This window comes from Clupea harengus, chromosome 1 (assembly GCF_900700415.2).
Source record: "Clupea harengus chromosome 1, Ch_v2.0.2, whole genome shotgun sequence".
Classification (NCBI taxonomy): Eukaryota; Metazoa; Chordata; class Actinopteri; order Clupeiformes; family Clupeidae; genus Clupea; species Clupea harengus.
In genome coordinates this window covers 225,001-241,245 of record NC_045152.1, presented here as the reverse complement: position 1 = coordinate 241,245, position 16,245 = coordinate 225,001, and the positions used below count along the sequence as shown (strand labels likewise).

The window sequence follows — 16,245 nt, the reverse complement described above, 5'->3', positions numbered from 1 at the left end:
CCTTTTCTTGCCAACTCAAATCAAAGCAACACAAAGAGAACTAACATTTAAATTTCCCCTTTGGTTTTCCATAAAAAATAGCTCAAAGGCAAACTCAGACTGGTAAAAGACTGTTTATGACTTACAATAGATTTTGAGACTCAAAATCAAACCGGACAGGAGAAAAGGACACAGGCACAGAAACTTGAGTCAGGAAACAAAAAGAAGCAACGCGTGAGGAAATATCTACACTGAAATGGCATTATTTCCTTGATGGAAATGAATGAAAACACCTGTTGTGAGAACATGATTTCTGTACAATGTCCAGCAGTCGGCTCATAGTTTTGTGAGCAGTTTCATGCATTTCATGACTGAATAACTAAGTCACTTTTAAAACATCTTTCTCTTGCATCCCAGATGTCTCTTTGTAAGACCCATAAAGTCCTAAATAATACAAAATAATAATAATAATAATAATAATAATAATAATAATAATAATAAATCATTAAGGTGAAGCACACACAAAAACACAAAGTAAATGCAAAATCAGCGAGAGAGCATTCTTAATGTTCTCACTCCCACCCTCAAAAAGTACACACCAAATCAAAAACACGCATACACACACACACACACAATGGCCACAATACTAGATCCACCTACAGATCCATACCCAAATTAGTGGAACTCAGAGGTACAGCACTCGTCTTCAGCCCTGTCTCCTCCCACCTCATCCGGAAGATTGACATCAGTGCAGCCAATGAGGGGGTTCCTGAAAGGGTGACGCATGAGCAAAGAGGACACGCCTAAGCAATGTCTAAAACAGGTGAGGAGGGCTGACATATTGTCAGAAGAGAAGAGAAAAGGATAGAGGTCGTGAGTTTGTTTGCAACTGATGTTGTGTGATGCAGGTGGAGTAGAACGGTTATTATTCCAAAAAGTTAAAAATCACCACACGCAGTTTTTAGTCCTTCATGAACTTCTGCTCTGCACCTGAACAAACCCACGCCTCTGCCAGCAAAGATACAAAAAAAGGTCAAACAATAAACAACAAAAGAAAATTTAAACAAACAAACAAACAAACACTTACAAATCACACAAACAAGCTTTCCCCTCACTCCCTTTCTTTCTCCCTCCCTTCATCCCTTCATCCATCCATCCGCACATCCATCACTGCACCGCCTGCTCGTTGGCAGTGCTGCTGGAGTCTTGGGGCTTCATGACGTCCGGTAGCTCAGGAGGGCTGGAGAAGGGTTCCACCCTCAGTGGTTCAAAAGTCTCATCTGGGGAAGAGGGGATGCATTGGGAGAGAGAAAGAGAGTGTTAGACGACAGAAATAGATACACAAATATTCTTAGAATCTATGATTCTATTTCAGTAACATATGAAACTCAAAGTGATTCACCAAAGAAAATCTCCATGGCAAAGAATTCTATTAAAAGGTAGAGTCTGGCAAAAGGTTGTTGATAATTAAACTCAACAACCAATCAAATTACACATCCCTCCCTTCCGTGCTCCTGAAGACCTGATTTGATTGGTTGGAATTATGTATGGCTCTGTCCATTTCCTGTTTACAGAGCCAGGACTGTGTCCGAACACTGGAGTTTTTTCAGTGCACACACTAAACGGGCAGCTAGAAGACTGTGAGGAGCATTCCCTGAATTGTGGACTGCTCCTTTAAGTCATATCTCAGTACTGTGGCAGAGATTTACAGTGACCATTTCCACAGTAGCGCAAGTACATCAAAACCAGCAACTCACCATTGGCACGGAACGCCAGTCCAACAGTGCCTGGGGCCTGGGGCCGCGCTGTCTGGTTTGTAAATCCACAATCTCCAAGAGTTTTACTGTCGTCCAGCAATACATCATCCTTGCAGAAACGATACAACAGGTTGGCATCAAGAGCATGTAACAGGTGTGGTTCCATTGACATTGCATTTGTGCCTTCTACTCTGTCAATGGACGAGCAAGACAAATCTTAGTGCCGAGATGTCATCTTTTTAAGTGCTATTCAATATCAGAAGTACCTTATAAAGCCTCTGCTCTTCTGGAGCCCGTTTCAGGATGCCTTCCACGATACGTTTCAGTTCATAAACAGTGGTGGACTCTTTTGCGTCTGTGAAAATGGTCGTCTTGTGACGCCTGATCATAAGGAACACATCCTAGGGAGGGGGAGGGACTGGTAAGTTCCACTGACAGACACAATAACATGACACAAATTAAAACAACTGAGGACAAGAGACACTCAGCCTTTTCTGCACATTTGGGTGTCAACAGTTCTTTCTCGTGCTGCTAGTTTCCGAACACAAACATCATATCTGACTGCTATGCAACTGAACAAATGGTCAACAGCTGAATCCTGCAAAGTTGCACATAGTAACAGCTGCTAGATGCGACACCTTAAATAACTTTAAAGATCAGCTATCACAGCTAGCAGGTCAAGACAGTTGTGTCTTACATGTTAAGAGACCGTCACTAAGCTACTTCAATCGGCTCGCTCAGTCAGTTGTCAGTCACGCAAATAGCCAAATAAGCAGTTGTCATGAATGTCGAGTAACAGTTCTTTAAGCTCGCAAGCTAAATTTAACCAACAGCTTGCTGTTGGATGGAAAAATAACAAACAAAGTAGCCACAAAAGCAAGATGGTCAGCCAGAGTGTAAGGACCAATTGGCTATACCCTCTGAAGAAATGCAACTATAGAATTAGAACTGAATATTGTTACCACCGCCGGCTAGCGTTGTAGGCTAATGTTAATGTTACCTATCTAACAGGAACAACGTAGTCCTTTTTTAGCGTATTCTTTATAGCTGGCTCACGATACGTCTATGGCAGACAGACTACTCGTCGGTTACAAAACAACGACATCTGCCTCATTATAGGTTGCTGAAAGTCTTAAGTTTAAGTATTGTTTGGTGTCCTACATTAGTGTGACCATGATACCCTCGATGCGTCATACCAAAGCCCTTATAGGCGTCTTTGGTCATACAGCCAACAACTAGCTAGCAGGCTAGCTAGACGGCAAACAGTTGACAACTGCACCAGTTGGTCACGTTGAACTAGCAATTCCAATATCGAAACCGTCTAATTCTGTTTGAAACTCAGTAACAAAAGTTGACAACTACCTAACCATATGGCAAAGAATTATCGATGACAACTTAAAACTCAATGAGGTTAAAACTGAGATCACCTAGCCGGCTACACTACTAGCATATAGTTAGCTTGGATAGCTAATAATATTACGAAACAAAGAGATGTGTATGTAGTCGGCGTTTTGAAAACACTTGCACTGGGTGAACAAAACCCAATAGTTCGTATAAATCACCGATGAAGACTTTCGAAAATCGAATGATGACAGTTTAGACTGCAAGGTACTAAGAATGAAATGTGATAGTTTCCCATCCTCCTCACTCACCATTTCCCTCAGTCGGTTGCGTCGCCTCTAACCCCAACTATCCCACATTGCACCGGGCACATCAAAACGTTCGAGTTTAGGCTCAGGAAGAGTGGGCGTTACATCTTAAAACCTATGAAAGCAAAAGTCTAGTTAAAATTACGTTTTACATTTCCTTCTGTCCAAGTATTCTTTGAACTTGCCTTAGAACAAATGTAATTAAATGATCGAAATGTATTAAAAAGTTTTTCTAGCATTAAATATTAAAAAATGTTGGTAGGCCTAAACACATGCAGTACTCTAATCTATAAGGTACACTAAAACATTAGAAGTCCAACTTTCATCATGAACAATGATGAAAAACTGTGTTATTAAAAATTTTTGGCTTTCTTCTGTATCATATTACATTTAGTCTAACTTTTATTGGCAATTATTAAATGATCCTTTTTGGTGTTATGTTGCTATTATCCATATGGTGTTACCATATATCTCTGAGACAAGAGATATGATCAGTTGACTAAGCTTAATTGATAATGAGCAATGAACAAAAATAGCCAACATAAACAGCTCTTCATTAAACATGGCACTAGTTTATTTCCAGTTTATTTTATTAAGTGTTTGCCTCCGAAGAAGGATAGTATGGGGAAGTGAATTAATATTAGGCTACATCACACCATCATGTTTACCCAAAATAAACAGTCTTTGAAGTGTCTCTGTCTATCTATTATTTTCTCACACCCATTTGCATGTATTCATGTTCAGATTTATGGTGATATTTCTTCACAGTGGTACTTTTTTCTTCACTTGATATTTCATAGTGTTTTAACAACACAATTCTTTCTGTATCTTCAACAGTGTCTACAGCACAATTCTCTGTGGATGCCCAAACTACTTTCCTGTGATTAGAACTGCCTCTTTCGCCTACACACAGTTCTTCCAGCCCATCCATTTATGCCTTTTAAAGTTCAATGGCTTTATTGTCCCTGTGTTCTCTCTCCATCATCCCCTTCTTGTAAAAGTGCCCCCGCTTTGATGAGACTCTCTGTGCGTCGAGGTCTGCCTCTCCCACGTGTTTTACCCAACTGCAATCTGACACATTTCCGAGGTGCTTTATGTTTGTCTGAAACCATTCCTTCTAATGCTTTAACTGCAGGTCTTTCTTTAAGCGGCGGCCGTCCCCTTCTACACTTTCTTTCTAATCCTGTTGCCGCTCTGACATCTTCATCCGCCCCTTCCTCAGCCGTTGTGTTCTTCCTCATCGTCTGTCCTTCCGCCCCTTCCTCAGCCGTTGTGTTCTTCCTCATCGTCTGTCCTGCTGCACCTGCATTCTTTTTCGCGCTCATCGCTCCACCTTCACCTTTTCCACTTTCTCTTCCGCTCGTTTCCTCGCCCTCGTCATTTCTCCACACACTTCTCTCCTCCCGTTTCATCCCCTTTGCCCCTGTATCTCCTGCGGTTCTTTCGCTGACTGCTCCCCTCTCCTCCTCTGTAACGCCCTCTCCTGTTCTTCTGGCCGTCTCGTCCAGGATGACTCTGCAGCTAGGGCAGGTGTAGGTGTACTCCTCATCCTTGAGCCTCATGTCCTCATATCCTTTGATCTCCACGGGCTGGGTGATCTGGCTCCAATGGCGGCACTCTTCGCACTGAAGCTGCACGGCACTGCCAGGGGCCTGGGGCTCCAGGAGCACAAAGGTGAACTTGCTTATGTCACCACCATCCACCTGAAAGGAGAAGTCACACACATTAGCAAAGTTTACATAATGCTTGAATTTAGTTGTTACAAACGTAAGCTTTATCAACATGCAAGGCGCATGGGAGGCGTTATAGGTGTAATTATGTGGTTGTGAAATGCCTGGAAATCCAAAACATCTACCAGGTTACAGGTACAAACAGGTAAAAGCAATGAACAGGTCCACAAAAAAGCTAGGTAACGTGGAGCCTAATTTGCCACTCCGTTTACTCACCATCAACAGCCTGGGCTTCTTCATGAGTGGCAGGGCAGCTTTGCTGTGGAGCAGGGACAGGGGTCTCTGGCAGGTACTTGGGTTCACACTGCAGCACATGCGGTACACAGAGGCAGGGAGGCACACGTCCCAGCCATCAGGGTGCTCCTTCGACAAGTCAAACACCATCCTGCTCATGCAAGATCACACAAGGTGTGCACCTGTAACTTTACACGCCACTTCACAGCTCTGCTAGGTACCTCAAATTGAAATCATAACTTTAATGCTACAAACTAAGCATTTCCAAATATAAAATGGGATTTCAGGAGAGATGCCTAAGAGAGGGATAAATGTGACACTTACTTATCTATGAGTGTCTTTGTGGTCTGATCCAAAGAGCCAGTCTGAGGATGGTGGAGTATGAAGGTTGCCTCCAGTCTTACAAGTTTACACAAAGCACTGTTAATCTGAAATGTACAGGAGTAATTTCATCATACAACAAGCCATTGGATTACCATACATGTGCAACACATTTAAACACTAATCTAAGGGGGTGGTCACTGATTACTGCTTATGTTGTGGTCAACTGCTTCAGTGTTCATAACGGCTTATGTTTGAATAAAGGTTCAAAAATCCATCAGAGATGGAACAAGGCCATGACATGATTTACCTCTTTAAGGCATCTTGGGCTAATCCTGGAGAGGAAGCCATAGGGATAACCCATGCGAGAGACCAGGTCGTAGACGTTCTGGGCAATCTCCTCACTGTTGCATGTTTTCATGGGATAGACCTCGACCCATCTAGAGTAGAAGTCCATCACTGACAAGACAAACTTGTGTCCTCTTTGAGTGACTGGCAGAGGGCCTATTACCTCAACACCAAGCCATTCCCATCTTCCTTTAATCTGGGGGAAACTGAGGGTTAATTTGATCTGCTTGCTTATTTTGCTTGTACACTATTAGAAGACATTCTTATTTTCAAACGTACCTTGATTGCACGTTTGGGAATGAATAGCAGTCCTTGGCTCCATAAATCATTTAAAGGAACCTTAAAATTGTTCAGATAGTATAGTGTTAAGGTATGATCCAGCACAAACCTTTGAAAATCATTTTACTCTCCCCTAGGCTTCTACAGTTCCTACTTGATCACGTAGGCACATCTGTTCAATAATTTTTAGAATGTTTTGAAAGCAACATTTAACTAGTGGGGAAATAAGCTAATACACAAGAGGGCTACATTTGAGAACCACTCTGGCTCTATAGTGCATCCCAGCAGCCAGGTTCCACCATTAGAATATCACATTTCCACAGATGATTGAAATGCACCACACACAGCAATTCTATGTTCAACTGACGACATTTTCCTCTAAAAAAAAAAAAAACACACACACACATCTACAACCTTTAGGTATCACTTACGTTGTCTCCATCCTGTCCATCGTCCTTTGCCCACTGAATGCTCTGTCCATCAAAATACAAGATGAGACCAGGTTTACTCTTGGGTACAATCACATATTTGAAATAACTAGAATTTTTGTGAATAATATCTACCTGTGGCACACAGTAATCATCATGGAAAGTACTTGGATGCCATGTACGTTTACTCCAGTCAATACTCTCCAAATGAGCACCTTGGGCCTTATCTAATTGCTGGCTGCAAGCACACAAAATAAAATATTGTACATATAATAATGACATATCATGTAAATTACAAATGTCATTGTTCAAAAAAAGAAAATATGAAAGTTAATGTAACATCCTGTCAAGGACATAACTTTAAAAATGTAAATGTTTAATATTTAACACCTCAGAGACAGGGATAGTTTTTTAACATATATATATAAAAAAAAAAAACACTTACCCTTTCGACACCTGACAGCTTCGTCTATTGGTCTCTAAAGCAACCGCCTCTTTTGTGCTCTGGGACTCTGGGGTCTCGGAGAACTACAGAATGAAAGTCGTCCATAAACCAAATTTGCTTGTGTCAGGTTTAGATGAATTCAAGTTCATCTCCACCACATTTGCAAGTGCATGCTGTACTGAAACAATCCCTTTATAATTATACAATAAAACATGAATGCTTATGTTGGCCAAATTCGTAGTCCCATGTACAATAACCATAAACAACATTTAAAAACTTGGTAAACGTCATCCTCATTAAAGTATCACTTACTAAAGTTATTCTCTTCCGCTGTCGACCATCTGGTTTCTGAAACAACACAAGCAAAACCAAGGTGGATGAGTTTTTTTTTTTTTTTTTTAGCACAAATTACTTTCAAACCGCTCTATAAATATCCTTTATTATACCTACCTTTTTACAAAGGTTATCAGGAAAATTAAAAATCGTTGGCAGAGCTGTATCACGTAATCGATAACCATGCCCTGACCTGACAAAAACATTTCTCTCAAAATGATCGGAACACAAATAAGAGGATGACTTTGGAGTCCAGTTCTTCCATCTGGTTCGCCGGGTCCACTCTTTCAGTCTTTTGGTATCATTGATGGGGAATCTGGACACGTGAAGAAGTCACTATGAGCATCAGCATCAGCTGCAAATGCAGACTAGCAAAAACTGCTTTAATTTGCACTGGCAAGTTATGACAACTCCAGTCCGTTATTTCCATGTTTAACTAACGTTCCTTTCAACAAAGTTCATAAGATAGCACAGACTGATCATCATTTAACATTAATTTAAGTTAACATGTTAGTTCATCGTTAATATTACCTGTGAAACGAAACTCCCGGTAGACCTTTCTCGGAACGATTCTTGCAATTATAAGCACTGCACGAAGGCATATCCCCGTTCTTCGGTAATTTACCAATGCAGTCTCCTTTAAGGTTATTGCTATAAATTAACGTTAACGTTGACCACTAGAGTAAACCATGATACGGTAGCTAGTTGTTCGGAAAGATTGTTTACATCAGCAATGGTGCTCTAGACTTTCAGATTTAGCGACAAACTGCTTTCTTTGTGTACTAAATGACATTACCGACCTCTGCCGTTCGGAGTATGTCATTACACGAAGGTCCTTTGCACTTAACATGCGTTGGGTATACTAACCTTGTGTACAGTAAACCAGGGCATTCACTCACAACTGAAGCGTGACAGCCCTCCCATAGGATGGACATTTAAAATCCAACACTTTAATATATCTCAACAACAGCCCAGCAGCAGTGATGATATTTAACATTCTACCTCAATTCTAGCTCACAGAAGGGGGAAAAAAGACAACATTGACATGGTTTCAGTTTGTCTATATTTTTCTGAATGTTGGTAACACACAAAGACAAAAATATATGCAGAATATTTAAAGCATTAATACAACAATATTAAAAGGAGAAAAAGGCAAATAAGGATCAATGACAGTACCAAACTATCTGAGTCTTCTGAGCTTTTAATTATAATCATTACAACAGTTTTGTAGTATTATGTACAATATCCTAGCTGTTCAATAATATATTCTTTCCTTTTAATAAAATACACCTGACTGGTTCATCTAGATACTATTAGGGACAGGTACAGCAATAACAAAATAGCTGCATTGCAAAGGTATCAGCGTTCTCAATTAAAGGCAGGACAGTCCTTTAAGTCTCAACTTCATCATGAACAGACTGAGTGAATTCACCCGTCCACTGAGTTGAAATGGTAAACAGGTTTCCTGATATACAGATGTATACACCGATAACTTTTCAAGCCAAAAAGGGCAATCAAACCCAACACAGATCACTACAAGTCAGCATTCAAAAATACATCCAGACTTGGAATCAACTCATGTGGTAGCCTTAGGAGATCATTTTTTATTTTTTTAAATGGTGGGGTAGTTATACCTTAAATTAGACATCATAATCTCATCTCAAAATGTCCACCATTTTACAATGTATAAATCTGCACTTTTCACAAAGCATTAGCATTAGCATTAGCATCTGAATTGTGATAACAAAATGGAGTGAACAATGACTGAGATGTTTGTCCTGTAGTTCCTCCAATGTTCAGGATGTAAACCAAGGGGCTAAAAAGTCAGTTGATTGACATGATCTCAGCTGTAAACGTGCCGAGGGAAATGCTATGGTCCACTTCCACCACCATTCTAATTCTGCCCTATTTTTATAGCACATCTCTGAACTGCAAAGCATTTCAGTGGAAACCACCTCTGGTCTCCTGCATCTAGTGACTTTAAAGCCTTATCTATGGAGTTCTCGCTTGTATATAGCCTACTTGAGAGCCCACACCAGCACAGCATAACCTACATAGCCCCCACACACTGGTAGTGCCCACAAATGCTTGCCTTCATAACGCACCCATGCATAATGCCCCAATTACGGGATTTATAATCCCGTCTGCTCCGCCGAAAGCTCTGCTTCTCTTAATCTGTAATCTCCCTGTGGGCCGCCGTGAAGCGCCCACACCAAAGCGCTCGTGCCCAGCTGTTCTCCAGATACAAGAACAACAACATTATTAATAACATTCCAGGATGTCAACACACACCCTCCCCTCCTCCTCCTCCTCCCTCAGCCCCTCAAATATGAGAGGGCACAACACCACTCACTCGTTTTTTTTGTTTGTTTTTCGCAAGAGAACATAAACAGGACAGATGATAAAAAAAAGTACATCCCTCAATTTCAAAACATGACACTACTGACAAAGGGTGTACCTTTAGAAAGTCAAACATCGGCAACAATCAAAACACCTTTAAAATGTCACTTCATAAATTACGAGGTCCATAGCTCAGATTATGGGGTCCCCCAAGGAGACTGGAACTGTTCCCCTAACAAAAGTATCAAACCAGAAGCGCCCTGTTGGGAACACAGGGTCTCCATATTTGGCAACATGTCTTATGTGAGGCCCAGCAGGTGGGAGGTCACTTCTGATGATAGTAAATAAAAACAACAAAAATACAATAGATTAGCTCATATAGAGTTCATTTCTGAATACATTTGATAGGGCGGCAAAGTGCACACCATTATTTGGCCATTATTTCTCCATAGTGTTATTTTTAAGCACAGTCCAACCCTGAATTGTTAGAAGAATGAAAAGTGCCTGGGTATCCATGTTTGGGTATGTCTGGCAAATGTACAACTGTGTGAAGCTGACGGTTTTAGTGTTTCTCCAGCCAGTAGTCTTTTGATTACTTAATATAAGTATGGTCCTATAATGCAGTACGATACACAAGATCAACGTGTATTTGAGCCTATGTAATTGGGGGTCTATGAGGTTCAAAGCCATGTAATACCATGTTGCAGCTCTACAATGCCATTTGCAATTTCCTATGTACAGAGTAACTACTTTGCTGGATTAAGACAAATTAAGTGCTTGGTAATGCCTGTATGCACAATGATAGTGGATTGTAGACTTGTGTGTACTAATAATAATTTGTAAATGAATAGTGAAGTCTGTGTATTCAACAGGGTTTTTGTGTATGTGTGACAGTGTGTATTGGAGTGTAATAAGGCATTACAGCAGCAAAACTATTCCCACCAATGCACTGTGTGCAATCAGTGACTGCCTGCAGCAGTAGTGTCACTATTTGAGGATTGAAACATGGCTTGCATCCCAATCATAGCTCTGTATTCATTTTTAACCCTTTAAAGTGTATAGAAGTGTGTATACTGCGTGTGCATGGTTGAGTGTGTACATGTGCGTTTGCCAAGTCGCTTCCCTCGCAACCATGGCACAATGTCCCTGTGAGTCCGTCTGAAGACCTCCAGAGAACACGGCCCCTTATGAGTGACCCACTCGTTCTTCTATTTCTTCTCCTCTTGTCTTCCACCCTTCCCTTCCCTTCCTCCTCCTCCTCCTCCTCCTCCTCTCTCCCTCCTGCTCTCTTTGCCTCCGTTCTCAGAACTCGTCGTCGGAGCTGAGCAGCAGGGTCTTCTCGTTGTCCCCACGCGTGCTGCACATGCTGTGGGATCGGGAGACAGGCTGACTGCCGCACTGCTCCAGCGTGGACTGCTGCGTGTACTGCTGGTAGGCCGGTGAGAAGTTGTGGATGGCGTCCTGCACCATGTCCCCAGGATTCATGGTCTCCTTGAGACTGCTGGAGATGCTCTTCATGGGGGCACAGCGGCCTATCAGACGGGAAGGAGAGAAGGGGAGACAACGTCTTTGAGCTCGGGTGGGTGGAATACTGTACATACAACAGATGATGTTGTTGTGAGTTGCAGTAGACTGACTAAGACAAACTGTGATGGAATATGAATACAAATAAAAAAAAAATAGAACCGAGGAACAAGTTGCAAGTTTCCACCACACAATAACCAAAACTGAAAATCAACTGTAAATATAACCAGATGGTAATCATCTGGGGTCCAGGCAGAATTTTTAAGACACAGGCATATATATTGCCTGCTGAAATTTGATTGGCTGTTGGCGGCCATTTTGTCGAGCCAGCCAAGTGGACCTTTAGGAGAAGTGAGCAAATTTAGCCAAGTGTAAGCATATGTTTGTATAGAAATGTAACTGGTTTGGCTTTTTTGAGCCTAGATGTTTTAAAGGTTACAGAGAAACAGACACTGTACAATATTTGGTTATTGTAACCAAAAAATATGTATGACATGATTTGCGTGTTATCTTCCAACTAACTATCTAGTGTTGGTATGTCAGCAAGCTAGCTACCCTCAAAGTAGACAGCTTGCCAGCGGTCAGATGCTTTTCAAAGTAGCAATTGTGTCTAGCCTACTTGTTTTCTTAATCTTGTAACCTAGCAACAACAAGCTAGGAACGCCTATAAGCAACAAGCGACCCAAGTTTGCCTCCTGTGTCACCACACAGTTACAGTTTCTGCGGCGCATTGCATATCATGGGAGAAAAATGACAAAAATCTAAACCAACACAATAGGGCCCCTGTGAAGCTCTGCTGCGTGGACCCCTTAACAAAAATAAAATAAAATGATGCAAAGTGAAATATTCTATACAGTGGCGATGAAATAATGAGATACTGAAACAACTAAGAAACTCCGAGAGCTTACTGTATGTGATTCAGAATGGAAAACTGAAATTAAAATATAACAAATACGTTCAAAACAAAAGAAGCCTCAAGCAAAAATGGTTCAGCGAGTACCCTTGGTTAGAATTCAACCTACCGTACTGTCCATAGTTAGGGACTGGGCCTTAGAGGGCAGCGTGGAGGGAACGAGGGAGTCAGGGAGGGGAATAAAGGGGGAGGGGTATCCACAAAAGTAAAAATGTAATGATGTTTTGGAAAAAAGGAAATAACAGGAAAAGGGTTTCCGTTGGAAATGTACAACCAGGATTGTCAAAACAGGAACGAAGCAGCACATTGGAAGAATGGAGGGAGAGGAAGAGCAATTCAAAAAAGAAGGGAGGAAGAGGGTCACAACATGATGAGGAATATAAGAAAATATGGAGGGAGGGTGGGAAGTGGAGAAGAGAAGAAGAGAAAGGACAAATCAGTGAGACAAACCAGAGTAACTGCTGGGAACAGAAACCATTCATACTGTAGAATTGAAGACTGTGGCATGTAAATATAGACACATCATTCCTCTAACCAGTAAATAACCAGCCTTCACCAGCACCATGTATGTATGTGTCCTCGTCAGAGTGGTCTGTTTTGCCTGTGTTTGCTCACCATGCGCGTCCAGCCTCTTGTCCATGTAGACCTTGTAGGTGAAGGCGTGACGCAGGGCGAGCGCGGCGAAGAACATCTCGATACAGATGATGAAGTTCTGGTAGCCAGCTGCCACCGTGCCCTCCCCCACCGACACGTCCGGGGCGTGGATCTGCGGGATGGCACCGCACTTCTCCAGGATGGCCAGCAGCATGCCTGAGGAGTGGGAGAGAGAAGGTTGGGGTCGAGCTGTTACTGGAGCGCTCCTTGAGTTGGGGTCGAGCTGTTACTGTAGCGCTCCTTGAGTTGGGGTCGAGCTGTTACTGTAGCGCTCCTTGAGTTGGGGTCGAGCTGTTACTGTAGCGCTCCTTGAGTTGGGGTTGAGCTGTTACTGGAGCGCTCCTTGAGTTGGGGTCGAGCTGTTACTGTAGCGCTCCTTGAGTTGGGGTCGAGCTGTTACTGGAGCGCTCCTTGAGTTGGGGTCGAGCTGTTACTGTAGCGCTCCTTGAGTTGGGGTTGAGCTGTTACTGGAGCGCTCCTTGAGTTGGGGTCGAGCTGTTACTGTAGCGCTCCTTGAGTTGGGGTTGAGCTGTTACTGTAGCGCTCCTTGAGTTGGGGTTGAGCTGTTACTGTAGCGCTCCTTGAGTTGGGGTCGAGCTGTTACTGTAGCGCTCCTTGAGTTGGGGTCGAGCTGTTACTGTAGCGCTCCTTGAGTTGGGGTCGAGCTGTTACTGTAGCGCTCCTTGGAAGCACCCAGGCAACCTGGTTCCCTTAAGTTACCGCTCAGTTGTGAACTAGTTTATGCCGTCTTTACGTGCTTTGTGCTGTTTACCAGTGGACAGTAAAGGTTTAAGTCTTATTAAATCTTAGACACTATCAGTTTACAGTAAAGCTAAACATGAATGGCACATTCGGGTCCTCCCCCTTCACACACCCTCTTACTGGACAAGGAGACCACAGTAAGCAGAAGACAATGGAGGGAGTCTTACCTTGCCAGAAGGAGAGGAAGATGACCGACTTGACCATGAAGAACTTGAGCACGGGGCTGTAGGGGACGAGCAGGTCGCGCGTGGCGAAGTAGAAGAGGAAGAGAGCGTAGAGGGACAGGCTGACGGAGATGTTGTAGACGATGGTCACGTAGAGGTAGCCACTGGCCACACTGCAAACAGGAGAAAGAGCCACCGAGGAGGGAGCTTCAATGAGATGGCATTTACCATCACTGAACACGGATAAGGGAACTTCATTCAGTCCTAGCAGACAGACTGACTGCTTCATTCATGCTTCTTCATCTCAAACTGAGTAGTATGAACCTGGTCTACAGTGTATGACTTACAGTACCATGATTACAATCGAGACTGAAATCAGCAAAGAGGTGAATTTGTGCCAAAGGGTGGGGCACCTTCATTTTGAAATTAGACAAGTCAGTTTTTTGCACTCCATTTGAAGCTCAATATCCTGCTCAACACACCCTCTGCTTGCTGTGTCTTTTAAATATCTTTTTCGGCACAAGTTTGCACAACAAATCTTTCTTAATTTTTCATTTAAATAACAATGATGACAAAGACGTACTGCCAATTTAACCACTCAAGAGAAATCTGTGTGAAATCTGGAGTTTCCTGGACCACCTTTCACTTTCACACAAACGTATTTGGGCTGGTTTCAGAGGACTATTTCATTTGGACCGAAGTGAAAGCAGAGAAGAGATTGATGCCTACTTAAAGTCGCCGTCCCTGTACTTCCCAAAGGCCTGCAGGATGACCGTAACCATGGCCATCAGAGGCTTCACCACACAGAACTGCAGCGTTGCCTGCGGGCACAGACCGGAGAAACACAGAAGATGGGCATCAGGGAGGTCCTACACGCATTGGTGTGTACTAATTACAGACGGTTCATACCTGTTTACAGAATCGGAGGAACCCGATAGAATAGGTTCTTCCCCAAAGGCAGCATGTTCCGTAAACACAGCTGGACCTGGAGAAGGGAAGGAAGACACACAGGGCCTCTCTTACAAACATGGGCTGTAACAGCAAAGCAGGCTATGATAGGAAAGGTTCATGTGAATTGCCTCATCACAATGTTTATTATACGAGTAAATAATTGCAGCACAGATGCAAGTGATAGGGTGTGTGTGTGTGAGAGAGAGACAGAGAGAAAAGAAGGACAGGAACGGAAAAGCAGCTTTACTCACTCAATTGGTTTCCCTCTGATTTCCGCCATGATGGCACTCTCCCCTCCAAGGTACTCATAGCACAGGCTGAGGAAGTTGTAGATCACAAATGCTGCGGAAAAAGGACACACAAACATACACACAAATGAATATAATCTTTTATATATATAATACACTAAGTAGACAGTATGTATCACACAATGGTCAATTCCTGATGAGCACATCACATTACACACAAGTAAGTAAGTAAGTAAGTAAGTAAACAAACAAACACATACATGTACACACAAATAAATGAAATAACTCTGTCTGTAAGTCTGTGGAACCTGGCCAGATGTAAAGCTTCAACAGATAGTGGCCTCTTCTCTTCTCCTCTCTCTCCCTCCTTGTCTCTTGTACCTCACATGAGATTAATCTTGTTATGGCTCAACTGCTTCTGTGCACTTCACAGAGTCCAGTCACGCACAGCGGGGTCATTGTCTGCCATGGCCCCGGGGCGGTTAAGCGCTATCCAGTCTTGCCAGGATCAACACTGCCAGGTCTAATACTCTTCAGCGGTGCCTCTCTCCGTTTCACCGCTCGCGGTCTGGGTCCCTTCGCACATCTGTGCTGTCCAGTCTTTTCTCCCTCTCTTTGTTTGTTAAATAACTTTCTTCTGCCCACGTCTGAGAAAAGCTCTCGTGTTCAACATCCAATGCTTTATGCAGCACCCGAAAATCAGGGTCCAGTGGTTCGGCATTCAAGACAGAGAGTTTGTAACGGGACAGTGTGATGATAAGCAACAGAGAGAGAGGCGCTGTTAAGAGGCCTTTTAATGGCCCAGGTCGCTTCTAGGGGGTTGACTGTCTGACTTGGCTTTCCAGGTGTGAAGGGGTGGTTAAATTATAGGGGTGGTATTTTATGGGCCCCTGGGGTTTTAACCTGAATTAGACCTGCAGGCACAAAGACTGGCCTTTAACATTAACACACACAGGCCTCTATCTGCAGTCTTTGATGTGCCTTTTATAGATGACTTCTCAGGGCGCACACACACACACACACACACACACCCACACACAGACACACACACAGACACACACACAGACACACACACAGACACAGACACAGACACACACACACACACACACACACAGACACAGACACAGACACAGACACAGACACAGACACAGACACACACACACACACACACACACACAAGACAAAT

General features: G+C 42.9%; 3 protein-coding genes across 4 annotated transcripts in view; all 3 read right to left on the bottom strand.

Annotated features, from left to right (window-relative positions):
* Window positions 1-94: 94 nt before the first annotated feature.
* elob (elongin B) lies at window positions 95-3,497 on the bottom strand. Its single transcript, XM_012824629.3, has 4 exons — window positions 3,389-3,497; window positions 2,003-2,137; window positions 1,737-1,845; window positions 95-1,259 (listed from the first exon to the last, which is right to left on the bottom strand). The coding sequence occupies exons 1-4, from the start codon at window positions 3,389-3,391 to the stop codon at window positions 1,147-1,149; spliced, it is 360 nt and encodes a 119-aa protein (XP_012680083.1). The 5' UTR covers window positions 3,392-3,497; the 3' UTR covers window positions 95-1,146.
* A 440-nt stretch (window positions 3,498-3,937) lies between these two features.
* Window positions 3,938-8,041, bottom strand: LOC105897678. Its single transcript, XM_042707606.1, has 11 exons — window positions 8,035-8,041; window positions 7,483-7,518; window positions 7,171-7,253; window positions 6,861-6,963; window positions 6,729-6,770; window positions 6,298-6,357; window positions 5,981-6,214; window positions 5,674-5,777; window positions 5,332-5,500; window positions 4,680-5,088; window positions 3,938-4,634 (listed from the first exon to the last, which is right to left on the bottom strand). The coding sequence occupies exons 7-11, from the start codon at window positions 6,125-6,127 to the stop codon at window positions 4,342-4,344; spliced, it is 1,122 nt and encodes a 373-aa protein (XP_042563540.1). The 5' UTR covers window positions 6,128-6,214; window positions 6,298-6,357; window positions 6,729-6,770; window positions 6,861-6,963; window positions 7,171-7,253; window positions 7,483-7,518; window positions 8,035-8,041; the 3' UTR covers window positions 3,938-4,341.
* A 2,775-nt stretch (window positions 8,042-10,816) lies between these two features.
* LOC105897677 (transmembrane protein 184B-like) overlaps window positions 10,817-16,245 on the bottom strand; it is a 13,260-nt gene continuing 7,831 nt past the window's right edge. Inside the window, exons 4-10 of one of the 2 annotated variants that reach the window (XM_031586440.2) lie at window positions 15,063-15,153; window positions 14,770-14,845; window positions 14,590-14,681; window positions 13,864-14,033; window positions 12,896-13,090; window positions 12,390-12,416; window positions 10,817-11,375 (exon numbers count right to left, since the gene is read on the bottom strand). In XM_031586440.2, the coding sequence (XP_031442300.1) occupies window positions 11,146-11,375; window positions 12,390-12,416; window positions 12,896-13,090; window positions 13,864-14,033; window positions 14,590-14,681; window positions 14,770-14,845; window positions 15,063-15,153 (881 nt within the window). In that variant the 3' untranslated portion in view covers window positions 10,817-11,145. The remainder of the gene's footprint in view (window positions 11,376-12,389; window positions 12,417-12,895; window positions 13,091-13,863; window positions 14,034-14,589; window positions 14,682-14,769; window positions 14,846-15,062; window positions 15,154-16,245) is intronic. The other variant, XM_012824624.3, reaches the window with a different exon arrangement.

What these genes read in the sequence shown, in the direction of transcription:
- elob (XM_012824629.3), bottom strand. An exon ending in AAGAGCAGAGGCTTTATAAG is followed by an intron (nt 1,846 to 2,002) that starts GTACTTCTGATA and finishes CGTTTCTGCAAG; the next exon opens with GATGATGTATTGCTGGACGA. An exon ending in ACTGGCGTTCCGTGCCAATG is followed by an intron (nt 1,260 to 1,736) that starts GTGAGTTGCTGG and finishes CCTCTTCCCCAG; the next exon opens with ATGAGACTTTTGAACCACTG.
- LOC105897678 (XM_042707606.1), bottom strand. Translation starts at nt 6,127, where the DNA reads ATGGACTTCTACTCTAGATGGGTCGAGGTCTATCCCATGAAAACATGC. An exon ending in GCCCAAGATGCCTTAAAGAG is followed by an intron (nt 5,778 to 5,980) that starts GTAAATCATGTC and finishes TGTACATTTCAG; the next exon opens with ATTAACAGTGCTTTGTGTAA. An exon ending in AAAGAATGCAGGTGCAGCAG is followed by an intron (nt 4,635 to 4,679) that starts GACAGACGATGA and finishes AAGGGGCGGAAG; the next exon opens with GACAGACGATGAGGAAGAAC.